We start from the raw sequence: 27,495 nt of genomic DNA on the forward strand, positions 1-27,495 counted from the left end.
TCTGTGATCTCATATGTCACTCTTTCCAAACCCATCCTGGAACCAAGCGGCTTGGTGGAAAGCAGATGCCTATTTCTCTCATGGCTTCTTTCCACTGGGAGCCAGAAGTATGACCCCCCAGAAACTGTGCAACTAGTTCTAGGTTCCCTTCCTAGGTGAAAGAGGTGATGGAAGGAGAGAAAGCAGGGCTTGACTCCTCACGCCTCCCTCCTCCACCATCAGACCCGGCCCCACACTCCCCAGGGAGAAGGGAAAGGAGCCTCTTCTCTCTGGGTTTGAGGATTAGAGCAGAATGCAAAGGGGGAGGTCCAAGGTGGAGGTGGGGGAGGATGGTTCAGAAAATTTACCAGGCTGGCCGGGCGCGGTGGCTCACGCTTGTAATCCCAGCACTTTGGGAGGCCGAGGCGGGCGGATCACGAGGTCAGGAGATCGAGACCACAGTGAAACCCCGTCTCTACTAAAAATACAAAAAAATTAGCCGGGCGTGGTGGCGGGCGCCTGTAGTCCCAGCTACTCGGAGCGGCTGAGGCAGGAGGATGGCGTGAACCCGGGAGGCGGAGCTTGCAGTGAGCCAAGATTGCGCCACTGCACTCCAGCCTGGGCGACAGAGCGAGATTCCGTTACAAAAAAAAAAAGAAAAGAAAATTTACCAGGCTTCCCTAAATCAGAATAATGAAATGAGTTGAGAGGAAAAAGCCACGGAACTAAATTAGAAGAAAGCCCAGTTAGGTTTTTGTACTGCTTTGTTTTCATTGCTACTGTGTGCTGGTAGGGGGTGTTAGTTTGCATACATTATCACATTTAATTTCTCACAGGATTCTGTGAGGTTGGTACTATTTATCCCATTTACACAAAGAGAAACTGAGGCCTAGAGAGTTTACATAACTTGTGCAAAGTCACACAGTGAGTGGCAGAACAGAGTGAAACTCAGCCTTATATGGCTGGGAAGCCCGAATTCTTAACCAACACGCCACAGGGTTCAGATCTTTGAAGATAAATCACACAAAGTGAGGGACCCTCAGGGTCCTTTTTTCTCCTCAAGGCCTGTCCTAACGTGCAGCAAGAGGGAGAGCAATTGGGGTTGTTGGAGACAAAGATGTCCCTGTCAGGATAGACTAAAATTCAGCCACCAGAGGGCAGCATAGCCACAAATTTATGGGAAATTTGGGAAGGTAGGGTATGAGGTCCACCTCACCCTCTTCCCCCATCACCAGGACTATTCTCATTAACTCAGGCTCCTGCATAGCAGGGCCTGCATCACCTAAAAATATCCCTCCTGGGAGACCAACCCTGGACCACACTCCAGTCTGTGACTTCTTAGAATGCTCTGAGTCAGGAATGTCTTCACAGAACCCATAAATGAAAAGGGGCTGATGGGGTAGAAGAGACAGGATGAGACAAAGAACCTCCTAGCATTTCTAAGAATGGCAGCCATGGCATAACAAGGCACCAGAAATTCTAGAGGGAGGAAATCCCATGCTTGATACATTAAGAGGAGTCCCCTTCTTAGGAGAGAGGTGGGGGTAGAAGCAGCCAAACTCCAGGGGCCAGACCTAAAATGTCTTCCACTGTTGTGAGGAGGAAATAAGGAAGGGAAGTGGGCTGTGAAAATTGGGCCGGTGTCATGGGTGTGTCACTGTGTAGGGCCTGTACTTTTGAGAGAGTGACAAGTTCTTACCCATGTATGCACAAAATAAGGAAGAAATTCCTTGAGCTCAGAAATGCCACAGATGTAATCTAGCATGAGCCCCTCTTTCCCTGAGCTCTAATTCTCAGACTGCTGGTCTAAGTTTCTTCTCCCAAATCTCCCAACCCTCCGAAGGGAGTGTGACTCCCACCTTGAGACTTGAATAATCCAGACAAACTTAAGTGTAGGGGGGCTAGAAGGCCTGAGCCCTATCCTTGTCTGTGTTGGTGGAGATTAAAAGGAGAAAGAAAGGAGGCCTTAGGAAGTGAACAGAGCAGCTGGGGGTGCAGGGAGGGGGAGGTGGCTCAGGAGAGGCAGCTGGCAGGCGGGAAGCTGATCTGGGGGTCTCAAGTTTCTTAACATCAATTAGAGCAGCCAGCCTGGGCTCATTAGTAGCCCGGGGTGCAGGGCTCATCAATAATGAATTCACCCCACACACCTTCCCCCACCCCAGCTGCCTGCAAGGTCACCCCGTCCTCTAGCCAGCTGCTTCCCCTTGGTAAGCTTAAGCAACCCCTCTTCTGAGATCTTTCTAACCCAGAGTCCCTGGGGCAGTATGGCAGTGTGGACAACAGCTGAGGGCAAAGGGGTCTCTAAAACCAATCGACCATGCCTGATGATGGTTCTTGTTTAGTCTCTGAGTCCACGCAGAAGGAGAAAGAATGGGAAGAGGAAAGGAGGGGCAGGGTCTAAGGTGAAGCAAGGGTTTTTCATACTGGAGTGGACCAGCATGGTGGTAGGTCAGACCCAGAGCAGGAGGACCTCCTCTGATGGACCCAGAAACCCCATATCCTCTCCCAAGGCCAGACTTGGGCAGCAAGGCCAATCCCCTGAGATCTCTGCCCCACTGAATCAGAACGAGACTAAGGCATTGGCACTCCCAGCATTCTCTTGCCCTTGAGCTGGAGTGTCTTGGCAGGTACAGAAACAGGTCTTTTCTTAAAACCAGATTACTGGGGTGAGGGCAAGAGATTGCTGGGACCCAGAAACAGAAACTCAAACTTCCTGCACCTTAATTGACCATCCAGTCCCAATTTCCCTCCAGAACCCAGGAATGTCAGTCTCTTTCCCCTTCCTAAACCGTTCCAAAACTTCAGTCCCACCACCCTTTCGCCAACTTCTTCCCCTCAGCTTCTACCTCCCTAAACCTCAAACGTTCCAGTTCCCACCCACCTTTCCTCTGATTGGGGTTGGCCTGAAGCTGGCTGTGTGGCATTCTGGGAAATCTGCTTGCCACCCTCCCTCTTGAGACAAGTACAGACAGGTCCAGGCTCCATCTACCCCAGACATCTGCAGTCTCCCAGACTCCAACCTTGTACTGGGGTCCCTTAAGAATACCTCTGAGTGGGCTGGGTGCGGTGGCTCACGCCAGTAATCCCAGCACTTAGAGAGGCCGAGGCAGGTGGATGACCTGAGGTCAGGAGTTCGAGACCAGCCTGGCCAACATAGTGAAACCCTGTCTCTACTAAAACTACAAAAATTAGCCAGGCGTGGTGGCGGGCACCTGTAATCCCAGCTACTCGGGAGGCTGAGGCAGGAGAGTGCTTGAACCCGGGAGGCAGAGGTTGCAATGAGCTGAGATCGTGCCACTGCACTCCAGCCTGGGAGACACAGCGAGACTTGGGTCTCAAAAAAAAAGAAAAAAGAAAAAAAAGAAAAGAATACCTCTGAGTGGCCTGTACTTCCTCTCCCTCCTGACATTCTCCCCAGCTCATACATTTTGTCCTACCCTCCATCTTCCCCTCCACCTCACGAAATGCCCCCCACCAGTCCTCCTCAATGGAAGCTTGCCTTAGTGGGGAATGCCGCGGATTTAGGCCCTGGATAGATGCTCCCCTACGCCACCGCACCCCAATCCAGGTCATCTCTACAAGGTGCCTCAGTTCTGAATTTTCTGTCATCTTCCAGTTGCCCTAATGATCTCGGTTACAAGCTTCTATTTCCAACTCCTCAGGTCCATTGATTGCAGTCTCTTCGCTGAGACCTTCCCTAAGGACCCAGGCATTCAGACCCCAGCCAGAACTCAACCTGGGATCCATCTTCAACATCCCATTTCACCTCAGAGGCCCAGCCCCCAGGCATCCTGCTCCAAAGCCAGAACAACGAACAAGGACCCAAACAATTTCTGCTGCACTCAGTCCATCACTCTGAAGGGAACTTATATATCCTACCCAACCCAAGGCCCATCGCCTCCCAGAGTACCTAGGCACCCCCGCCCCCCTCCCCCCACTCCCCTGCCCACCCCATATCAGCCCAGAACCAGACTTCCCGCCCTCAGACTCAGCCCTTCCCGGGAACCCAGGCATCCTAGTTTCCAGCTTCGTCCATCACCTCACACCGTCTTCTAGACGTCCTGTTCCCCCAGCCCTGGCCGCAGTGACACCGTAAACCCGAGAGGCCAGCAGGCAGCAAGAAGAAGAGCGGGAGGAAGCGGGAGGGGCCAGGACGCCCCCTCGCGGAGCCCTGAGTGCCCGGGTCCCCTCCTCCCGTCTTCACCTGCTGAGGGCCCCGCCCCCGCTCCGCCTCGGCCGGCCTCTGCTCCTCCCCGGCTCCTCCCCCCGTACCCCCAGCCCGGCCAGAACGGCCCCCGGGACAGAGCGACGCGGAACCCCGGGCGCCTGGGTCCCCAGCATGATCCTCGGTGAGTGGTCTCTGCGACTCCAGGCTCCCGGCTCCTGGGTTCCTCTCTGTGGGTCACCCACCGCCCCCCCCAACCATCTCCCGGCACCGCGGTGACTGCGGCCGCCCGTCAGCGACCGGTTCCCCCTCCCCCTTCATCTGGCTCCATATCTGGGGTCCCCTCTTCCCCTCTTCCCCAGGCTGCCGCTGCTCCGGGTAATCTAAGGAGTGGTAAAGCGGGAGGCAGAGCGGAGTGAGACCCCCGCCCCATAATTAGAACATTGCGTATTCATGAGGCTCATGAATATTATATTCCAGTCTACGAGAGGCTGGGGGAGGGGGCTGGTCCTGGCCTGGTGGAGTTGGGGGAAAGGTTCTGACCCGTCTCCCGCCCCAGCGTCTTCCCCAACCCTTAGCTTAGACACTCCGACATCCTTCTGGGCCCAGGATAAGAGGGAAAGGAGGAAGTGGGGGGTGAAAGGAGAAGATGGTGGGTGTAGCTTCGAGGTGAGTGTGGTGGGAGGTGGGAACCTGAGGGCCGGAGATAAGAGGGCTGGGGAGAAGAGGGGCTTGGGAGAAGAGCGGGTGGGGAAAATAGGGGGTGGGAAACTGTCCATCCAGGGCTCCTGCGGCTCAGAGCCTGTCTCCACAGCCATCCTGCCCCAACACGCCGAGACCTGCCCCTCCCCTCCACCCCTGCCTTGGGCCGGGGGCACCAGGAGAGGGAGGGGCAATGGAGAGGGTAAGGATGGGGGATGGGAACTCCCGCCGGGCTCTGACAGCCCGTCAGCCACAGCCACCCCATCCTCATGACCTACATCAGGAAGGGAGCCCCAGGGGTGGGGGAGGAAAGGGCCTAGCTGTGCTCTGGACTCTGCATCAGCGCCGGCTGCATGCCCCTGCCCTCCACCCTGCCTTTACAATAGTCCACAGGCCTGCTCTGACCTCTGCCCTCCACCCTGGCTAGGCCAGTTTCTGGGATCTGTTTATGGTGGGAGCCCCCCAACCAGGCCCAGACACCTGTGGTCTCCCTGCCCCCAACTGAGGACACCTGGCTCCATGCTGGTACCTGGAGGGCTTGACTGGCTCCTGCACTCATCCCTCTCCTGAGTCCCTCTGCTATTTGTCTTCCTTTCTTACCTTCTTTCATTTCACCGCCTATCCCTGTTGACTACCTATTGTCCTTCTGCCCTTCCTCCATCTCTTTTTCTCTCCTCCTCCTGTGTGCCCTCGGTCTCTCTCTGCTGTATGTCTCACCCCCTCCACCTGGCACTCCACATATCTATTGAATGGATGACTGAACGAAGGCATGAATGGCTGGTTGCGTGCCTCCTTCTCAAGAGCCTCTCCAGCAGGGGAAGGTATTACCCACCCTTCTATGAATACCACCCTGACGCTAGAGTGACCCCCACCAGTGCACATTGCACTCAGTCCCCCAGAGCACAGGATCCACATTCCTCCAACCTGTGTGATCCCTGCACCCTGGCTGCACCCTGGCTCCACCCTGGGCACAGCCCGAGAGGCAGCATCGTGCTTGCCCAGAATAGGCTGGCATAAGCCATGCTTTCCCTGGTCAGCAGGCCCTGAAAAGGACATCATGGACCTGCTTGCTGGAGCCTGACCAAGACCCCAGCCACAGGAATAATTCCTGGGTCCACATTTTCTGAAACTGGACCACAGCCACAAGTGGTACCCTCACATACCCCTGGAGGACACTGTAATTAATTCCCTCCTTATGCCAAGCCCACGGAGGGCGGGAAGTCTGGCAAAGCCCACATACATTAGCCCTCTATGAGGAAGGAAGGAGAGAGGGAGGAAGCTGCCAGCCAGTGCTCAGGCCCCACCCCCAGGGACCCCCAGGGACCCTACAAAGGTTTCAGTTCTGAACACTTAGGTCCTCTGAATCCGTGTGCATGGTAGCCCTGGAGGGACCCTAAAACCTCCCTGCCTAGCATGTGACACCCAGCCAGCCTGCTCAAGATCTAGAGTCTGGGCCCCAGGTTTAAGACGGCAGTTCTGGGCTCAGGTTCCCTGTTCTAAGCCTTTCTATACCATCCTTTCCAACTAAGTCCCTGGTGCAGTAAGGGTAGTGACACATTGAAGGAGGCCCTTTCCAATCAAGTTGGGAAAGATTTCCCGGGGGCCTCCCTGCTCTCCCCTTCCCAGTCAACTCCTCCCTCTAGGCCCAGTCCCCGCCCACATCCACCCTGGGGTTATTAGGCATGGTGTTTTGAGTAGTTGTTCATAATCATCCCCCTTGTCTCTTTCATCTTGGACTTCAAAGCCTTTCCAGTCCTCAGCCTGACTCCTGCCAAGATGGGGGAATTCAGGCAGAAGGGGACATATACACGGAACTTGGTAAAAAAGACCCAGGGGTTCAAAGCTTTCCTCCCACCCCTGCCCTCAATTTTAGGAACTTCTGGGGAGGGAGACAAGGCCAATGGGCCTGAAGGGTAAAAGAGATTAATTAGAGAAGAGATCTCAATTTCTCCTTTGGCCCAAGTCTAATTCCCATTTGAACCCAGCACTGGCCCTGTGCTTTTTACCACCTTGGGCCCTAACCACTTGCAACCTTAACCCCAATCTCTCTCTCTGATCTTAATCCCATTCTGGCCCAGTCTTCCAACCAACACTAACCCACAGCCCTATACTAACACCTTTCCTGGCTCCTATTCCTACTCAGAGGCAGCCACTCCCTAAGCATTCTTTAACAACAGGGCATGAGGCATGGGGCCCCACCTAAAATAGCCAAAGGGCTGGGGCTCCAGACCAGGCCCGAATTTCTGGGGAAGAGGGAAAGGAAAAGACCAATAGAGGAAGCCAGATGTGGCCTGGTTGAGGGTTAGTGCTGACAGGGCAACTTGAGCAGGATCAAAGTGCCCAGGGCTAAGTAGGATGTGAAAATGGACAGATGGACACCCATCCAAGAGTCTGGAATTCACCCCCTCTAAATCATATTGGGAGCTTTCTTTAATAAAGCATTTAGCAATTCCCGAGGAAGCTGGGTGGGGCTCTATCTGCTGGAGGTAATTACTCTAATGAGCTTCCCTCAAGAGTGGCCTGCCCCAGCCAGGCCTCAGCTCCTCCCTGCCTTGCCTGACATGGGTGCCACACACACACACACACACACACACACACACACACACACACTTACACACACTTCAATTTGCTCTCCACCTCTTCTGCCAAACCTGCCTGGAGATTTTACCTAGCCAGAAGTCAAAAGCCCTACATTTCCTACTCAGTTCCTGCCTCCCCAGCCATTCCTATATTCCTGCCTTTTCCCCTCCTCCCTTTCCAGATCTACCCAGAAAAGCGTAGTGCTTGAAAGCCCTGTCTCTGGAACCAGACAGACAGGTTCACATCACTCACTAACTGTGTGACCTTGGCCAAATAACTCCCCTTCTGAGCCAATTGTCATCATCTATAAGATGAGATTCATTTATTCAGCAAATATTTATTGAGTTCTCACTGTGACATGCCAGCATTTTACATGGATTTGTTCAATCCTCTCAACAACTTGGTGAGGCAAGTAGTGTTGTTTTCATTTGACAGATGAGAAATGAGACTGAGAGTCAGAGAACCTAGCTGCTCACCCAGCTAGTGAGTGCTGGGACCACCTACTGGGAGATTGTGTATGTAAAGTGCCTGGCCTATAGTAAGTAAAGCCTCAAAAAGCGGCAACTATTGTTAGCCTCAGAAAAAGAGAGGGAGGGGCCTGAGGCCTGGGCTACCTGAAACCAAGAGTCCTGTTTCTGCCCACCCGGCCCAAAAGCTGCCATCTGCCTCTCTCGCCACCTCAGAATGGAGTGGACCCAGGAATCCGGGAAGGAGATAGTTTGTCTCCAGTTGCCCGCCCTGCTTCCTTCCCTCACTGTACCCTCATTTGACCCCTCTCTCCCACTCCCCTCCCCTCCCCCGCTCACCCAGGGCTCATATCTGTGGAAAAGATGAGTTGCTAGCCATAGATAACCGAGTGGCTGCTACCTGTTTTCCTCTATCCCTCCTCTGGAGGAAAAATGAAGACTCCAACCTGAGGAAGTGCATGGAACCTGCTCTCCCCTTCCTCTCCTTGAACAAGATGGAAGCCTGTGCTCAGATCTCTGCTTCAGTTAAATTCAAGCCCTTTGGGAGTAAGGTAGCAGAGAAAGAATTTGCTATAGAGTCCAACAGATCTTGATCTATATCTCAGCTCTGATATTTACAGGCCGTGTGACATCAGCCAAGTTTGTTAACTTCTCTGAGTCTCCATTTCCTCATAAGTCAAGTAGAAAAATATTATCAGCTACTTCATTGAATCATGGCTACTTCATTGAGCTACTGCAGAGGTTAAATGTGATAATACTTGGAATTCATTACCTGGCACATAGTAGCCTCAAATTTTTTTCTGTGGCTTTTTCTGGAACTCTGCTGTCTCCTCTTAAGATGGCTTTGAGGAGTGGGAGCCTAGAGAAATCTAGGACCAGGGAAAGGGTCAAGCCAAGCTTCAGCCTCTGGTGCTCTGGGGCAGGGCAAGTGCCAGCCCAAAACCAGCTGCTGGGGGTGGATGCTGGGTGCAGGGGACTCTGGGAGCACTCAGGTTTCTCTCACCATTCCTGATGCCGCCTGGGGCTCATTAAGGCTGCCCTGGCCTTGGGTAACAGGCAGTAAGGGAGGGTGGGGCACAGAGGGGAGATGCCATGAGGGGACAGACCAGGAAGGGGAGATGGTCAAGCTGCCCCATCCGTCTGTCTGTCCCTCTCACTTCTCTTTTATCTTTCTCTCTGTCTCTGTTCTCTGTCTTTCGGTCTGTCTGCCCTGGTCTCTAGTTCTGTGTCCAGCTTTTCGGCAGTGTCTCTCTGTTTGTAGTCTGATTTCGCTCTCTGACATCTCTCCATTGTTCTCTGTCCTTTTCTCTCTCAGTGTCACTGTCAGATTCCTCAGTCACCTATTCCTGCTGCTACCACTCTCCCATCCTCTCACTCACTTTCATCTGTCCATCTCGTGTGTGTGTGTGTGTGTGTGTGTGTGTGTGTGTCCTCTCTCCACCCCATCCCAACCTTGAAGGTGACAGAGGAGGGAACAGACACAAAGCATACAGACCCCCAGCTACTTAAGGGTCACAGCCAAGGATCTTACCCTCTCCTTTAGCCCTGAGAATTCTGAAGCCCAAACTCCCAGTAGCCTTGGCCCCCTGCTCTGTCTCAGTCACCCTGACCACCCATCCTGGCATGGGGTGAAAGAGACAGACCCCTCCAGACCTCTCTGGACCAGCTCCCAGCCCCCAGCTGTGCCTGAGCCCTCCCCACCCCCTCCCTGTCGCCTCAGATTCCCCTAATCCCTGCTCCCCTGCCCTCCCCTCTGCCCCACTTTTCCAGGATTCTGATTGGCTGATTCTACTGACTGGGCTGAGGGGGAGGGGGCTGGCAAGGGAGGGGGCAGAGGGCAGAACCAAGGGAAGGGGACGCTGTCAGGCCCAGGCCCCTGGGGGGCCAGGGCCAGGCCACTGCCTGGGGGCAGCAGGCACCAGAAACTAAAGGTATGAAACGGGGTGGTCTCTGGAGGGAACAGGAAGGGATCCTGGGGACCTTCTGCCCTAGTAAGGTCAAGGGAGGACGGCCCAAGCACACAGCCTCCTCGGTTTGCCTTTGTTCCTGGGAACCCCTGTTGCTGTCAGGGGGTTACTGGAGCAGTGAAGGGCTGCCAGAGCTCCCCAACTGGTGCACAGCAGGGTCGCAGAAGGGAGCTGGGCCAGTGGAAGCCCAGAAGGGCTCTGAGGACCTTTGGGCTGCCCCTTTGGAGTCTGCTGGAGTTCCTCCCGTGACTCTGAGAGGAGGAGGAGAAGGTTTCAGAGAAGGGTAGTTGAATGGTTGGCCTGGACTTTCATTTCCCCTTGGGGTCAGACCCAGGCATTCCCCGCCCAGAGGCCAGGTTGAGGTTCCTCCTGCAGAACTGGACCTGTAGCTGAGCATTCCTGGTGAGACAAAAGGGCATGGGGGAAGACTGAGGAAGGTTGGGAGAAGGGGCTCTGAGAATGACCTAGGTAGTTCACCTCCCAGAGCAAAAGCCACCCAACCCGCTACCTACCCCCACAGATGTCAATAGTTAATTAAGAATTATAATTAGAGCAAAATCTAATTCTAGGGCATCTGAGAGATTCAGCAGCCCCCTCCAAATCTAAGTCTCAATATCCCCCTCTGGTCAGTGGGATGAATCACCCACTTGACTCTCTTCTTCCTGGGGCGATACCAAGCTTTAGGATCCCCTGGGGGAAAGCAAAACCAGAAGAAGAGGGTGGCCAGGGGCTTGAGGCTGGGAGTCCTGCTGGTTTGGCAGGCAGCCTGCAGAAAAGGTATGAGCTCTCACTGGGTCTGTAATGTGCCTAAAGAGTTTGGGGGACAGAGGCTGGAAAAGGGGGAAGTGAAAACCACCCAGAAGGGAAGGACCGGTCTACACCCTCCCCCAGGCCCACAGGGCACTGTGCTCCATTGCTCTGGAGCCAGCAGGGGAAGTGTGTACACTATGTGCACTGAGGGTGACACTTCTGAGTGTGGGGGCCCTGGCTAGGGAGTGGGACTGGCAGGCTTGGGTGGGGTTCCCAAGCTTTAATCTTCCTACCCCACAGAATGTTTTCTCTGCCCTTCAGGCAGCCTGAGCCGGGCAGGGCCCCTGCCTCTGCTACGGCAGCCCCCCATCATGCAGCCCCCACTGGACCTCAAGCAGATCCTGCCCTTCCCACTCGAGCCGGCCCCTACCCTTGGCCTCTTCAGCAACTACAGCACCGTAAGTAGCAGCCTGCCTGCCTTCTCCATCCTCTTGTGACTCGACCTTTCTCTCTCAGACCCACCTCTGCCCTCTTTTCCTGTTTCTAATTCCGTATCTCCTCTTATGACCCCATCTTCCTTAATTCTAGTTAATTTTGAGTATTGTGGGCCATCTGGTATAGTGTTAACAACAATAATAATAGCTAATATTTGCTGAGGTCTTGCTACGGACCAGACACTGTGCTAAGTGTTTTATATGAATTATATCATTTAGTCCTACAGTGAATCGCCCTACCATCTAGAGAAGTAATGAGACTTAAATTGGTGGTAGTAACAGTAGGGAGGTAGGAGGGGTGTAAGTGCTGAATCCAGAAAGAGAGAATGAGCAGGAAAATAAGCATGCCTGTTTGTAAGTTTCACCTCTCTGGGGTCCACGGCTCGGTGGGTCGCATCAATGGGATAAGGCTTGGAGGACTGGCAAGGTGGTCTAGATTTAATACAATGTGAAATAGGGAAGTGCTGTCTGTTCGTGTGTTTGTTTGTTTGTTTGTTTGTTTTCATGAGACAGAGTCTCACTCTGTTGCCCAATCTGGTGTGCAGTGGCACGATCTTGGCTCACTGCAGCCTCCACCTCCCCAGTTCACCGATTCTCCTGCCTTGGCCTCTCAAGTAGCTGGGATTACAGGCGTGTGCCACAACACCGGGCTAATTTTTGTATTTTTAGTACAGATGGGGTTTTTAGTAGAGATGGGGTTTCTCCATGTTGGCCAGGCTGGTCTCAAACTCCTGACCTCAGGCGATCCACCTGCCTCAGCCTCCCAAAGTGCTGGGATTACAGGCATGAGCCACCACGCCCGGCCGCCACTGTCTATTCTTGAGCAGGAGAGTGACTTGGTAAGAGCAGTGTTTGAGGAAGGTGAGTGGGGCAACTGGATGAAAGGGAACAGAGGCAGGAGGAAGGTGACCAGTTAGGAGACTGTCCTAGCAATGCAGGCCCAAGGGAAGCCTCAAAAGCCAGACTGGGCTGGTGGCAGTGGCAGTATGAGTGGAGAGAAAGGGAGAATGGGGGAGGTAATTTCAAGGAAATATTGACAGGTCATGGTGACCAACTGGTGTTTGGGGGTGGGGGAGAAGAGAAGGCATGAGTCAAGGATGACTCCAGCATTCAGGCCTTTGTGACTGGATGGAAGTCACTATTGACAGAGGCAGAGGGTTGGAAGAGGAAGCTGGTCTCCAGTGAGGGTGATGCTTTAGCATGTGGTGCTAAAGCTAAAGCTTTATTTGTTTTTTGTTTTGTTTTGTTTTGTTTTGTTTTGGAGATGGAGTCTTGCTCTGTCTCTCAGGCTGGAGTACAGTGGCATTATGATCTTGACTCACTGCAACCTCCGCCTCCTGGGTTCAAGCCATTCTCCTGCCTCACCCTCCCCAGTAGCTGGAATTACAGGCACGTACCACCATGCTCAGTTAATTTTTGTATTTTTAGTAGAGACGTGGTTTCACCATCTTGGCCAGGCTGGTCTCGAACTCCTGACCTCGTGATCTGCCTGCCTCAGCCTCCCAAAGTGCTGGGATTACAGGCTTGAGCCACCATGCCCGGCCTATTTGTTTTGTTTTAAAAAATAATAATAAATATTAAAAAAAAAAAAAGGATACAGTGATTTGGCATACCAGTAGGACATCGACCCCAAAATGTCCTACAGATAGTCAGAATTTAAAGCCTGGAAGGTGGGCTAGAGCTAAAGGTTTGGGGAAAGTCAGCCTTGTTCAACTTAAATAATCCACATCAAACCATATTTAGCCATAAACATGTATTGAGCATCGACTACACGCCAGGCACTGTAGCAGATGTTTCTATCTGCAATCTCATTTCACCTTCACAACAACCCAACAAGGTAGACATTATTATTCCATTTAACAAATGAAAAAGCAAAAACTAAGGCTCAGAAGGGTTTTGTAATTTATATAAGTTGACACAGTATGTGCCTAAGGTATGATTTGAACCCATTGCATCTGACTCCAAGCAGACTTACCGTTATACCACAGCTGCTCCCCCCAGACTCCTCCCGAAGAACCCAGACACACATTTGCATTGCACTTTTAAGTTTTCAGACTGGGCCGGGCGCGGTGGCTCATGCCTGTAATCCCAGCTCTTTGGGAGGCCAAGGCGGGTGGATCACAAGGTCAGTAGATTGAGACCATCCTGGTTAACACGGTGAAACCCCATCTCCACTAAAAAAAACAACAACAACAAAAAATTAGCCGGGTGTGGTGGTGGGCGCCTATAGTCCCAGCTACTCTGGAGACTGAGGCAGGAGAATGGTGTGAACCCGGGAGGCAGAGGTTGCAGTGAGCCGAGATTGCACCACTGGACTCCAGCCTGGGTGACAGAGCGAAACTCCATCTCAAAAAAAAAAAAAAAATTAATTTAACAACAAAAAAAATTTTTTTGAGCACCTACTATGTGCTGGGTACTGTGCCTGGTGTCAGGGACACGGGACTCAGTTACCACACTTGGGGAGCTCATAGTTTAGTAGGAAGGATAGCAAGTTAACAGTTACCCTATACAGTGTGAAAAGAGCTGTGTCAGAGGCATTTCGCTTGCATGGAAGCCCAAGTGTCAAGAAAGACCTTCCTGGATGTGGTAGGGCCTAAGGGACCAACCAGAGTTAGGCAGAAAAACAGAGAGCAGAGGAAAAAGGGATTTAACCTGGAGCAGGTGACATATAATTTGGGTTTTGAAGAATTATTGGCAAGATTTTTTAAGTAGTCTTAGAGAACATTCCAGACTGAAGTAAGCAGCATGAATAAGAGCTAGAAAGGAGCATTTGAGAAAGTGCAAGGTTGGATGTGACTAGGTCATAAGATGGGGAGAAAACTTCCCCCCATCTAAACACCTGACTTACACTTGACCTCAGATCTTAGCAACCCCATCATTGTCCCCATTGTATAGATGAGGAAACACAGACGCAGAGAGGTTAAGTGAATTGTCCAAGGTCACAAAGCTACTTAGTTGATTGGATAATCCAGGGTTTTGACTCCTGCAGAGTTCATGGCTCCACTGCCTCCAGCAGAGGTATTTAAAGCGATGAGCATGGATAAGCTTGAAGAGTTCAGCAGGGTGTTGCACTGCATCCTGCATCTGATTGGCAGGATTTAAATTGATGTTCCAAAGTACTGGCTGTGTAATCTTAGGCAAGTTATTTAACTATTCTGAACCTCAGTTTTACCAACTGTAGAATGGGATAGTTTTTTTTTTTTTTTTCTTTTTTTTGAGACAGAGTCTTACTCTGTCCCCCAGGCTGGAGTGCAGTGGCCCGCTCACTGCAACCTCAGCCTCCTGGGCTCAAGTAATTCTCCTGCCTCAGCCTCCCGAGTAGTTGTGGCTACAGGTGCACACCACCATGCCCAGCTAATTTTTGTATTTTTAGTAGAGACAGGGCTTCACCATGTTGGCCGGGATGGTCTTGATCTCTTGACCTTGTGATCCGCCCACCTTGGCCTCCCAAAGTGCTGGGATTACAGGCATGAGCCACCACACCCAGCCAATTTTGGTATTTTTAGTAGAGACAGAGTTTCGCCATGTTGCCCAGGCTGAGAATGGGATAGTATTAACACCAACTCACAAGGTTGTGAGATCATATTACATAATCATAATGCCTAGCACAAACTAAGTGCTCAATCAGTGTTGGCAGTGTGATTATTATGCTATTGCTATTGTTTTTATTTAAGAGAGGAGTAGAGAGAGAAACATAGGATGGTCAAGGCCTTAGCCTTCGGGAACATGCAGAACTAGGCAGTGGGAACAGGAAGAGGCATCAGCAAAGGGAATGGAAAAGCCACTGGAGGGGGTGGGGAGGGCAATACGTTCCTGTAGAGTTGGAAAAGCCAAGGGAGAGAGTGTGGCGGGCTGCATCAATACTGTCAAATTCTGCAGGGGAATGAGGACTGCAGAAAAGCTGCAGACAGGCCTTTGGAAGTACTGTGCAGCACTTAAGTACGTGGCTTTGGAGTCAGACTGCCCAGGTTTAAATTCAAATCCCAGTTCAGCCACTTACTAGCTTATGACCTTGGGCAAATTATTTAACCTCTCTAAAGCTCAGTTCCCTCATCTATAAAATGAAGATAATAATAGTACTTACTTCAAATAGTGGTTGTGAAGATTAAATTAGATAATCCATGCAAAGAGCTCAGTACAGAAGCTGGCACATTGCAAGGGCTCAATCAACATTAGGTGGTGGTGGTGATATTATTATTCATGACAGAGTCTCTCTTTCCCAGTGGACTGGCGCCTCCAGCGCTCTCTCCTACTTGGGCAGTTCCTACTCCTTAGACCTCTTCTGGAAGTACTGTCTCCCCTCATTCTCCTCCCACTCACTCCACTGCTTCCCTCTGCCCTTGGACGTCCCTCACTGTTTCCCAAAGCCGCCCTCTCTATAGATCCAGTCCCCTGCTTCACTAATGTCTCTGCCTTAGGTGGAATGGGAGAAGATGAGACCTAGAGATGAAAGACTGGGAATCCCGGGACCTGTCTAGACAGAACGAGGTGTCTGGGGGAGTGGGCTGCTGGGCCCTACAGCCTCTGGTCCCCCAGTGCTGCCCCCAGTGAACCGCCAGAGGGCAGCAGGTGCACGAAGCGTGGGCTTTCAGGGAGCCTGGTTCTCCGGCAGGTGGCGGGCGCGGGTAGGAGGTGGGAAGAAGTTAGGAACGACATCCCCAGCGTGAGGTCGCTTTTGCCCTGGGTGCCCTCAGCTCCACAATTTGGAGGAGTCTCTGAGAGAGCAGTGCCTGACACCTGGGTACCCGAGCTCAGTTTCCCATCCCTAGGGAAGGAAGTGACTTGTAAAAAGGTAGCAGCATAGGGGCCGCCGTTTGCAGAGGAAGCTGGGGAAGGGTCGTCTGGGGACTCTGAAGACAGACTATCAGCAGGGGATCTAGGGAAGGTGGGGCAAAAGGGGTGAAAGAAAGGAGAAATGTCTGAGTTGGTGAGGACCCTGGACCCAAGAAGGAGCCCCAGTGGAGGCAACGAGGTCATCTGGTCAATGCCCCTGCCGCGGGGCCAAGTGGCTCCTTCTCTTCAGAACCAGCTCTTTCCTAGGAGTGTCTGGATAATGGACATCCCCCTCTTTTCGCCCTAGCCCCCCTTCATTCCTCAGAGCTCCCTGTCCCTGTCCCTGTCCCCGCCCCCGTCCTCGGCCCCGCCTCCGGGGCGGGCTCTGGCCCGGGCCAGCGCCGCCTCCCCTTCTCCCTGCCGGCCGGGCCGCACAGCCCCGAGCCGCCCGGGCAACGAGCGCCGCGTCCCTGGCCTGCCTGGCCCGGCCAGGCTCGGCCCCCCAGCCCGGGTCCGCCACCCCGGGCCATGGAGCCGCGGCCCCCGGGGTCTCGCAGGGTAAGCCACCCGGCCCCTCCTCTCTCCCTGACTCCCGCGGCTGCCGCAGCGCACCCCCACCCCGTCCCCGCCCGCCCCTGCGGGGCTGGCTACCTCTCCCTCTGCCTAGTCCTCGGGTTGTCCGGCCCATCCCCCACACCGGCGCGGCCCTAACCAATCTCGGATCCCAGCTCATGCCCCCAGACTACTGCCACCACACTGGATACCCTGACCCCTGCTTCCCACATTCTTGGAGTCCCCCAAATCTTCAGACTTCCTGTCAGGTCCTACACCTGCCCACCAATGACCACACTGATCAGATCCCTCCTCTCCAGCCCCAGCCCCTTCCCAGCATCCCTCCCCCACCAGCTTGCACCTGCTGTCTAGATACCCCCTAGCTCCCTCTCTTTCCTATCTCAGTCCTGCCTCAGGTCTTCCCATTCCTGAGATTCCACCACCTTTCCCTTTTCGTCTTAATTTTGGTGGGTGGGGAAGTGGGATGCTCACACAAGGAGCAGCAGTTCCATCAGATAAAGGGCAATGGAAGGAAATATAATCATAGCACCCCTCGTGTTCCTGATCTGGTTTCCGCCTTCCCTCTCCTTGCCCTTCCTGATTCATTTTGCCCCAGCTTCAGGGAGCGGTTCCCCTTCATGTCTACTGTTGGAGGGCAGGTGGGAGGGGACTGTTTTATGGACCTTTCGAGGCCATGTCCAAGCCAGCATCCCAGGGAAGAGGCTCTGGAGTGAGATGGGCTCTGGGAGGTGCTGGCCTTCACCCCTCCCCAGGGAGCCCTCATCTAGGTCACCGGGGCCTCCTGACCTTGGCCTGGAGCAGCACTTCAGTGGCTCACATTCCACCTGCACAGGGATTGGGCCCAGGAGTCCTCACCTTCATCCTGGTGTCTCCTTAGTTCCTGGAGAAGGGTGGGAAGCACCCACCTGACTCCACTGCTGCCCTCTTCCCCACTCCCCACTCCCACTTGTAGTTGGTGTTTATGGACTTAAACCAGGGGAGGGGGTTGTGCAAGAGCTAAGGTTCTCACCCTGGAGGAAGGACCCAGGTAGGGCAGGAACCATTCTCATGGTATGGATGTTGGGATGGCCAGTCCACAAGTCATCCTCAGGGTACTGTGTCCTCAGCCCCTCTGGAGAGCAGGCTGGGGTGACGGGGCACAGCATAGACAGAACTAGGAGACTCTGCTCTCCCCTTCCATCCCACTCCTCTCTCCCTACTGTTTTCATCCAACTTGGGTTTCCTGGCCCAACTTGAGTTTCTGTTTGAATTCCCATTCCCCACCCAGCATGTGAGGAAGCCCAGGGCTGAGGAGAACTCTGGAACAGACTTGGGGGTCTCTAAATAGGAAGGATTAAGGCCTGGAGACTGGGAACTGAGAGCAGCAGTCTGTCTCCCCTTGCTGATTAAAGCCTGTCTCCAACTTGGTCTGTCTTTCTTTCTGCCAAACACATCATACATTTACACAGATAAACACACAGCTGAAGATTACACCACCTGACCATTCATGGTGTCACCAAAGCCCCCGACACAGAAATGTTGATATATAAATGATGTACGCACAGTACATGACACTTATTCACACTCCACCCATGCACAGATTGATCACAGCCTGCCTGACACACATAGACACACCCATTCTCCTGTTTGGCTTTTCCTTGGATGTGACTGGGGCTTCTGGGAAGCTGAGGTAAAAAAAAAGTGAGCCCTTAGAGAGGCTTCTTTCCAACCAAGAGTAGGCCAAGAGATTGACACTCATCAGTCAGACCAGTTGTCTGAACCCAGTCCTGGTCCCTGCCTTCAGCACTACCCAAATGGAGCAGAGTGGATGAGGCTACTGTCTATTTCACAGGGATACTAAAGCCCATTTCCTGACATTAACCCCATCCAGCCAATGAAACTACTGGTGAGAGGCAAAGGAGAGTCCAGAGGACAGGGCTTTCCAGACTCTTACCACTTTCCCCCACTTCTTGTTCTCTCACCAGTGTCTCACTGGAAACCCTAAAGACCTGTCACAGAGACGGGCTCGGCTGAGGAGATAAGGACCCCAAGTCCCCAGCAACTATTTTTCACTTGATCCCTCCACCTAGAAGATAAGGTTTCAGTCCTAATTCAGTCTCATTCTTATGAGAGAGCCCAGCCATCCCCCAATCTTCAGTCTCAGCTGCATTCCAGGCTTTCCTCTCCCTGGCTGCCTAGAGGCCAAAAGGGAGGAGAACTGTTGAGAGAGGCAGTTTTCACGCCTCTGAGCCCCTGGTTTTCATCCCCTGATAGCAGAAAGCCTCAGAGAAACTCCCGTCCTCTCCCTTCCTCATGTGAACTCTTGGCAGGAGACTGCAAAGACATCTGCTGACCCAGGGTGGGGACAGGGATGGTTCCTAATCCCGCCCAGCCCCACAGCTCTGCCCTAGAAACTGATGATCAGGGAGAGAAGGTTCAGAAGATCCCTGGGCTGCCTCGGGCCAGCCCAGCTGCTTAGGTCCCCCCACTTAGTCCCCATGATTCACTAGAGCTCCTACTCTCTCCTGAGTTCTTTTACTCCTACTCTCTCCTGAGTTCTTTTACTCCCTCTAGAAGTTGCTGCCTTTAAGAGGTCCAGAGAGTGTGTGTGTTAGGGCGACCAGAGGTCCAGAGTTGGGAGGCTGGGAACATCTGTCTCCTGGGACTAGAGGCTGGGCTTGGTGATAGTCTTACCCCAGAGTGGAGGCCCAAAGGGTTCAGAGGCTTCAGCTGAAGGCCCTAGGATCTAGGGTGCTTTGGGACTTCATGTCAGAGGCCTCTGGTGGATTGGCTTCACTGTAGGACATAAGTCAAGGTGACAGAGTTGGATGTTCATGGTATGATGGACCAAGGCAGGAGTCCAGGTTCAGATACCAGATCTGCTATTAACTCATGGTGTGATGTTGGGCAAACCACTTCTATGTTCTGTAAAATGGGAGCATTGGGCCAGTTATCAATCAGGTCCCTTTCAGTGCTTTGAAGATTGGGCTAAGAGAGAATCAGAAGACTGAGGCTCAGAGCCCTCAGGCATATTAAGGGATAGAAGGGGTCTGGGGACCTTGGTTCAACACAGATATCTGTGTTGGGGGAATGCTGGACATGAGTTGCGCTAGGGTTCCCGGCTCACCCCAGCCTGCCTCCACAGATGGACCCTGTGCAGAAGGCTGTGCTCTCCCACACTTTTGGGGGACCCTTGCTCAAGACCAAGCGGCCCGTCATTTCCTGTAATGTCTGTCAAATCCGCTTCAATTCTCAGGTAAGAAGCCAAGCTGCTCATCTACCCAATGGGTGGGGCAGGGGACCTTGAGGGAGGGCAGAGGCTGGGTGAGAACACTTACTCTGGGTGAGGGGCAGGGATTAAGGGGATACTAGGCAAAGAGCAGGGAATGGGGATACCACAGGAGGGGCAGGGTCTTGTGGAAGGCACTGGAGAGGCACAAGAAGTTGCTGTGTATTTTGACATGAAGTAGATCAGTCCTCTAAAGTTGACCCCTCCCTCCCTTGAGACTTGGGCATCCCTGGTTCAGAGCTTCTTGGAACATAGGTGGCCATCAGTGTCTGAGCAGGAGTGTGGCCTGTGGCCCACTGGTTCTTGGGCACGGGACAGTTAGGTCATTGGCTCCCCCACAGAGCCTCTGTCCTCTTTGGCCTCTGCTATACTCCTCCCTGGCCCACCCACTTCCCTCTAACTTTCTGGCTTCCTTCTCTCTCCACCCCATTTCCACTCTCCTCCCTCCAAATCACACACAAGGCCTGGCCCCTACTCTTATCCCATGGGGCTTTCCCCTGGGGAGACGCTACCCCAAACCCAAAACCCAGATGTCCAGCCTCCCAGATTTCCTCCCTCTAAGGCTCCACTGGGACTCTGTGGAGTGTGTGTGGGTCTAGAGGGGACTTTGTGGGGTGCAGGCCCTGAGAGCTTTTGGAGAAAAACAGCAGAGCCTCGTTCTGCTGAGTAGGGGAAAATAAAAGCATGTTCTGTTTCTCTACCCAGTACACAGAGACACACACACACACACACACACACACACACACACACTCCATACTGCTGGGCTCTGCACACCGCTACCTTACCCCTGGGCTGTCAATCTTCTTTTCCTGCCTATCCACACCTTTTATTTCTGCCCTTGTCTGGGTGACCCTGTGCCTCCAGGATTGTACATTCTTAGCGGGGGTATACATGGGAGTGGAGCAGTGTGGGGAAGGGAAGACAGGACTAACCCAGCATTAGGCCTCTCCTTTAGCTGGACCCCAGGCATCCTGTCTATCAACCCTGGCTCCACTCACTGGTGGATGGTGGAAGACTAGAGGGGCAGGGAGCCAACAGCAGATAGCCCTTCCCACTTTTTGCCCTACCCTACCCTCCCCCATCAAATGGTTCTGTTTTGACAGCTGTCTCCACTGCTGTGTCTGTCCCCAGAGCTGGGCTTGGGGCCAGGGTCCCCCAGCGTGTCCACAGAGACTTCAGGGAAAATGAGACCCAAGGAGAAGTAGTCAGGACAGAGCCCAGGCATCAGGAATCCTGGGACTTCCAGCCTCAGGGTGAAAGCAGCAAATGCTGGATCCTAGGGGCAGAGGACTTGGGCACATAGCCTTGGGGTCTAAGAGGATGCTGACTGACTGGATTGCTAGGCCTCTCCCAATTTAGAACTCTTCCATAGGTTTGTTGTCCCCCTGTCTCTACCAGGACTAGATGGGGGGTCTGAGTCAGCAGCCAGGCCCTGGGTGTGGTGGTAGGGTGGAGTCTGAACTAGGTGGGGACCTAGGTTCCCAGGGACTCAAGCTTGAGAAGCTAGTCTGAGCCCCAGGAATAACCAGGACTTATTGGCATGGGGCTTTACATCTCACTGGTGTACAGAAAAATTCACTGCAGCCTCCTGAGATCACCCCAGGACTTGAGGGAGCTCTGTAGGGAGATCGGTCAGATGAAAGGTGATCTCAGATTCCATTTTCTTCCTCCATCCCTAAAGAGCCAGGCTGAGGCGCACTACAAGGGTAATCGCCACGCCCGACGAGTCAAAGGCATTGAGGCCGCCAAGACAAGAGGCAGGGAGCCTGGCGTCCGAGAACCCGGAGACCCAGCCCCCCCAGGCAGCACCCCAACAAATGGGGACGGTGTAGCACCCCGTCCAGGTGTGTCTGAATCCCCCCATATTCTTCAGCTAATCTCTGTCTTCTCTATTCTCTCCCCCTTTCCTGGAACTCTCCTCTGCTTCCATCTCTGTCTTCCTCAGTCCCTATACCCCGACCCCCACCCAAGGTGAGTCCTGGAGCCAAGCACAGTGATGTAAAATTTCCATCCTGTCACCCCTACCCCCTCCCACAGCTCCTCTCAACAGAGTCCCCACTGTCTGCCCTCCCCACAGCCCAGTGACTCAGAGAGGGGCTAGGGTGAGGCCACCTGGCAAACATCCCCAAGAAAAAGAGAACCACCAAATCCAGAGAGAGGTCTTTTCATCTTAGGGAGAGGGGCAGGGAAGGGAATCAGAATATCTGAGTTCCTGCCCTACTGGGGCTCCCCTCAGGGAAGACAGAGAGTGCAAGAAACCCAGGAAACTCCCTGGATGATCTTGGGTAGTAGACCTTTTGACCTCCCTAGTCAGAGGTTTTTTTTGTTTGTTTGTTTGTTTTCTGGGAAATAGAGGAGTGAGACTAAGATCTTTAAGGTCTTTTCCAAGTTTACAAGATTCCTTTTCCCTCATGGCTGGTGACCATCCTCAGCCATACTTCCAGCCAAGAAACTGGAAAGCAGGAACATTGAGACAGGAAGATATGATGAGCCACCCCCATCCTGGGATTACCACATCAGATGTCAATCATGGCCAATTCCAGAGAGACCTAACATCTCCATCCTTATCCTTGCCTGTCCTTCCTGCCCCGCCCTAAGAAGAATGAGAAACAAACATCTGTACTACCAGCTTGGAAACCAGGCCCCCATTCTCAATACACACCCACACACACACAAACACACACACACAGAACCCCCTCAGGGATGCACAGACAGAGTGATTGGGCAGGCGGGCAGGTGGGGCAACTGAGTTCTGTTTTTTGTTTGTTTGTTTTTTGAGACGGAGTCTCACTCTGTCGCCCAGGCTAGAGTGCAGTGGCACAATCTCAGCTCACTCTCAGCTCACTGCAACCTCCACCTCCCAGGTTCAAGCGATTCTCCTGCCTCAGCCTCCTGAGTAGCTGGATTACAGGCACCTGCCACCACACCCGGGTAATTTTTGTATTTTTAGTATAGAAAGGGTTTCACCATGTTGCCCAGGCTGGTCTCAAACTCCTGACCTCAAGTGATCCGCCCACCTCAGCCTCCCAAAGTGCTGGGATCACAGGCATGAGCCACCATCCCCGGCCATGGGAAGCTGAGTTCTAATTGTACTTTGGCTGCTTCTTAGCCTGAGCATCTTAGTTTGTTAACATCTCTGTAAGATGGAGAGGAAGAGAATGATGATGATGGTGATGATAGCTAACATTTCTTGAACAGCACTTTACACATATTACCTCATTTAATTCCTACAGTATCTCTGAGGATATAGGCAGGATAACTATACCTGCCCTGCTTTATAAACCCTGAAGTCCTGTCCAGACTGAGATGTGGATGTGCTGTCTGGATTGGGATGGAGGTGAAGAATGTCAGAAAAAAGTAAGAGAAATAAGGGGAAGGACATAGGATGAACAAGCAAATGGCTACCTGGAGGGGTGAGGAGTTCCCCTCCCACAAGCTCCCCACCCCCACTGCCAGCCTCGCCATGACCCGGAAAGTGGATCAGCTGCTGCAGCAAGAATGGGAGCGCTAGAGTTTCCCCGGTACAGAGGCCAGAACCCAGCACTGAGGCCCAGGGCCTGTGCATCTTTCATCAAGCCATGAATTATAGAGCAGCCTGCATCCCTGTTTCTTCCCTCTCTGGTTCTGATGTTTCTATTTCCCTTTTGCCATGCCTGTGTTTATCTCTCCAGACCTTTCCTCACCCTGCCTCTGCCCCTTCCTAGGGCTCTTTCGTGTACTTCCTGGGGGCTGGGCAAGACTCCGGGAAGGGGCTGTCCTGGCAGGAAGCCCAGACTGGCTGGCAGGCCACTGAGGGGTATATCCTTGTTGCATGCCTCTCCCCCTGGCTGGGCTGGCTGCCAGCTTCACCCTGAAGGTAGGCTGGTAAGGCTGGACCCCTTGGCCATTCCCAGCTAATGGAGAATGAGCCAAGCATTGGAGTTTCACACCCAGCCTGCGGCAGCTGGACCACATCTGGCTCTGGACCAGGGCATGAGAGCATGCATGTTGTAACAGGGTGGGGACTCCTGGTCCCTTGCCCTCCAGGAAATGGGGGGGTCTCTTTCACATGAAGAGTCTTCTCCAAGAGCCATCTAGGGTGATCCCCATGTTTCTCCCCCAACAACAGTTTCCATGGAGAATGGACTGGGGCCAGCCCCAGGATCCCCAGAGAAACAGCCTGGCTCCCCATCCCCTCCCAGCATTCCGGAGACTGGTCAGGGTGTAACCAAGGGTGAAGGGGGGACTCCAGCCCCAGCTTCCTTGCCTGGGGGTAGCAAGGAAGAGGAGGAGAAAGCCAAGCGGCTGCTCTACTGTGCTCTGTGCAAGGTGGCTGTGAACTCCCTGTCCCAGCTTGAGGCACATAACAAAGGTATGGACTCCCCTGCCCCCACCCAGACTCTCCTGTCCTCAGGCCACCCCTGCCTCTACATCCTAATGCCCCTGGCTTCCACCATCCCTAGACCATCTAAGACCTATCAGCCTATCTGCCTATCTCCTTCTCCAGCCATCTCCCCTGTGCCTTAGCCCTTTACTTCCTCAGCTCCTCCCTCCACTTTACTCCTTTACCTATGACTGTCTCCTGATCCACCTGTTTGGGAGGGTCCCAAGGAGCTTAGAAAGAACCCACACTGTGCCCACCCTCTTCCCCCTCATATTGTAACTGGGAATGTGCATTTTGAGGCCCAGTAGGCCTGGATAATTTTTCTTCCACCCCTTACCTCCTGCCCTCTCTGGGCTCCAGGTACTAAGCACAAGACAATTCTGGAGGCCCGAAGTGGGCTGGGGCCCATCAAAGCTTACCCTCGGCTGGGGCCTCCCACCCCAGGGGAACCAGAGGCTCCTGCCCAGGACCGAACTTTCCACTGTGAGATCTGCAATGTCAAGGTCAACTCGGAGGTCCAACTGAAACAGGTGGGTCTAAGGCCCTTCCCAGGAATTCTGGGACGCTCCACGGGCTAAGTGGGGAAGGAGAGCAAGGAGCTTGAGTAAAGGCCCTTCTTCAGGGTTTTCCCCAGGGGGCCAGATGGGAGGGGGCTGGTGCTTGGAGCTTGATTATAACCCCTCGCTGTTGCCCCTTTCCGGGAGCTCACAGCCCCCTATCCACTGGCCCCCGCAGCACATCTCCAGCCGGCGGCACCGAGACGGCGTGGCCGGGAAGCCCAACCCACTACTGAGCCGTCACAAGAAGTCTAGGGGCGCCGGGGAGCTGGCGGTGAGGCCTGGATGCTGGAGAATTCGGCAATGGGAGGGCGCGGGCGGGGAGGAGAGAGGGACGCGGGCTTTGCCCAGGGAGAGGTGGGGTTTGCAGGACCGCCGGGTGACTTCTCTTCCTCCGCCTTTCGCCCGCTTCAGGGCACGCTGACTTTCTCCAAGGAGCTGCCCAAGTCCCTGGCGGGCGGCCTGCTCCCCAGCCCCCTGGCGGTGGCTGCAGTGATGGCAGCGGCAGCAGGCTCGCCGCTGTCCCTGCGCCCGGCTCCAGCCGCACCTCTTCTCCAGGGACCGCCGATCACTCACCCTCTGCTTCACCCGGCCCCCGGACCCATCCGAACTGCTCACGGACCCATCCTCTTCTCCCCGTACTGACCTCAACCCTGAACCCCTCCCATTCAACTCCCCACCTCCAGCCGGGACCCAGGCGTCCGGGCTCCCAGCCCGCCCCTCCTCCCGGCACTCCCTAAATGATCTCTCCTTCCCCCCCCACCCCGAGATACGGGGTTCCAGGAAAGGGGAGGGGTAGCGGGGGAGGGGGGCTTCAGAAGGGGGGGAACACCCCAGATCTCAGGGAACCCCGCCCCCTGCCTTTCCCTCTCCCCTAGAAAAGGGGGGGCCGTCTCACCCCCGAGCCCCCTTGGAGACACCCCCCCTCCCAAAAGCCATGTCCATCCAGCCCTTCCCCCCCAAACCTAGCACAAAACGGGGTTCACAAGCCATGGTGGGGGTCCGGGGGGACAGAAATGGATTTTCTTGGCAATAAGCGGACTCTGGGACTCCGGCCCCCTACCCCAAACTGAAGCGCTTCCGTGAACACCCCAGTCCTCCGTAGGGGGAGGGGAGCAGGCGGGATCCTGGGTCCCTCATAAGCACTTTGGTTTTACCGCCTGCAACCTCACTGTGCCCGCCCCGCACCACGCCCCAGCCCCAGGTCTAGCTGGGCCCATCGCAGAGGGCAGCACTTGGGGGCATCTCCGGCACTTGGGTGGGACCAAGGAGATGCCACCGTAGACCTTTCCCTCGCCTTCTTCCTCCCTAGTCCGGGTTCCATTCTTTTCACCAGCACCCATCGCCCAAGGGGTACCGAGGGGGGCAAGGGGTGTCCAGTCCAAGCCCACCCCCGCCTCGCCTTCCGCAAAACTGTGAGCAAAAAGCAATAGAAGCCTCGCCCCCGCCCCTCCCCTTCGCAGGATTCGCCGAGTCTGTAGCCTCCCCGATCCGAGTTCCTAGACCTCATGGCTGTCCCCTCCCACCAGTCACCTCCACTGCACAACTCGGGCGGGGGTGTGACACCTCTCCCCCGCCCCCGACTCCGTGGTTTCCGTATCGTCAACCCTTCAGCCGCCGACCCGGGAGGGGTCCGGCCTACACTGGTCTTCCCCTTCCCATCAACTCTTTCTGCTTGACAATGTAGCAACCCCGGCCTCCCACCCACGGTCCTCCCCTTTTTCCTCTCCCTGACAATAAAGTCTGAATTTGTTCTGCCCTCCGCCCCTAGACTCAGACTCTGTCTTTGCCCGCTGTTTTGGGAGCAATTCTATCCTTAAATGTATCTGTATGGGACCGGCACAGAGAGAGGAAAGGGAGCGAGAGGGAGGAGGGAAACGGAAATCGAGGGTAGGGGAGGCAAAATATGAGGCTTGTGCAAAGTGAGCAGAGGCTCCCCGTTCCACCCACCCCCACTCTCGTCCAGCTCTTGTAAATTTGGCCTGGGAGATCATTTCTAGTCCAAGTCTGGGACTGCAGCTGCAGCTGTTGAGAATTTGCCACAACTCCACAAGGCGGCGCCAACGACCCGGAAAAGGAGTCTAAGCCCGAGGCTAAGCCGCTCCTGTGATGTGTTTCGAGATTCCACGCAGATGGGTCTGGACAGTCTCAGACAAAGAAAAGAATCCAGGCTTTTGTGTGTCTGGTGGGAAACCCACGCCAGCGAGACTCAAGGCACAGGAAGAAACGGGGGGCAGAGACTGGGGATCTGAGCTCTAGGCTCTGGCCCCACATAAATAGTGACCTTGAGTCAGTCCTTGCCCTCTCTGGACCTCAGTGTCACAGTTCAAAATGAGACTTGAGTCTTTTAAAGGTTCATTAAGATCTCCTGTATCCAAGACTGAAGAACTGAGACTGTGCCATTTACAGATATACTAGAATACCTTCTCAACTGGCCCCTAAATGGTCTGTGGGACAGGGAAACACTGTTCAGCTGTCTCTCACATGGTATGTGAGGAAAATGGTCTCTCCGTTATCTCCAAAATTTGGTTCAACCATACACTCCCAAGAGCAGCCAGCAATCCTGACCCCCTCTATCCCTACTGAGTGGCAGGAAGTTCAAACAAAAAAGCCCCAAAAAAAACCCCAGAATCTATGTGAGGTCCTCCTGACTTTCATCTCTGCTCACTTCCCCCTCTCTACCCACTTCCCAGTCTTGCAGAAGAAAGGAAGAGGGAAGTTGGGATGATGTCTGTTAAACAGGAAGGAGAGGGGAATGGGGGACTCCTGGGTTTGTCAACTGTGAAGTTGAAAGGTGGGTGTTCACTGTGGGTTCAGAATCGGAACCCAATAAGGAGTGTTTTGGTGTTTGTTTGCA

General features: G+C 53.9%; 1 protein-coding gene across 4 annotated transcripts; it reads left to right on the plus strand.

Annotated features, from left to right (window-relative positions):
• Positions 1-4,233: 4,233 nt before the first annotated feature.
• On the plus strand, positions 4,234-26,064 carry ZNF385A (zinc finger protein 385A). Of its 4 annotated transcripts, none has more exons than XM_032173499.2 (8): positions 4,234-4,328; positions 10,932-11,068; positions 19,575-19,685; positions 21,400-21,562; positions 23,827-24,069; positions 24,442-24,611; positions 24,817-24,912; positions 25,053-26,064. In XM_032173499.2, the coding sequence occupies exons 1-8, from the start codon at positions 4,319-4,321 to the stop codon at positions 25,281-25,283; spliced, it is 1,161 nt and encodes a 386-aa protein (XP_032029390.1). In that variant the 5' UTR covers positions 4,234-4,318; the 3' UTR covers positions 25,284-26,064. The 4 variants fall into 4 exon arrangements, with proteins under 4 accessions (XP_032029390.1, XP_032029392.1, XP_032029391.1 ...); XM_032173501.2 differs by having other exon boundaries at positions 4,264-4,328; positions 10,936-11,068; XM_032173500.2 differs by lacking the exon at positions 4,234-4,328 and adding an exon at positions 9,732-9,824.
• Positions 26,065-27,495: the final 1,431 nt, after the last annotated feature.

This window comes from Hylobates moloch, unplaced genomic scaffold (assembly GCF_009828535.3).
Source record: "Hylobates moloch isolate HMO894 unplaced genomic scaffold, HMol_V3 SCAFFOLD_13, whole genome shotgun sequence".
Taxonomy (NCBI): Eukaryota; Metazoa; Chordata; class Mammalia; order Primates; family Hylobatidae; genus Hylobates; species Hylobates moloch.

Bases quoted from the DNA above. Each gene is read 5' to 3' on its own strand.
- ZNF385A (XM_032173499.2), top strand. The intron at 19,686-21,399 runs GTAAGAAGCCAA...CCATCCCTAAAG, and splicing joins AAATCCGCTTCAATTCTCAG to AGCCAGGCTGAGGCGCACTA. The intron at 24,070-24,441 runs GTATGGACTCCC...TCTGGGCTCCAG, and splicing joins GCTTGAGGCACATAACAAAG to GTACTAAGCACAAGACAATT.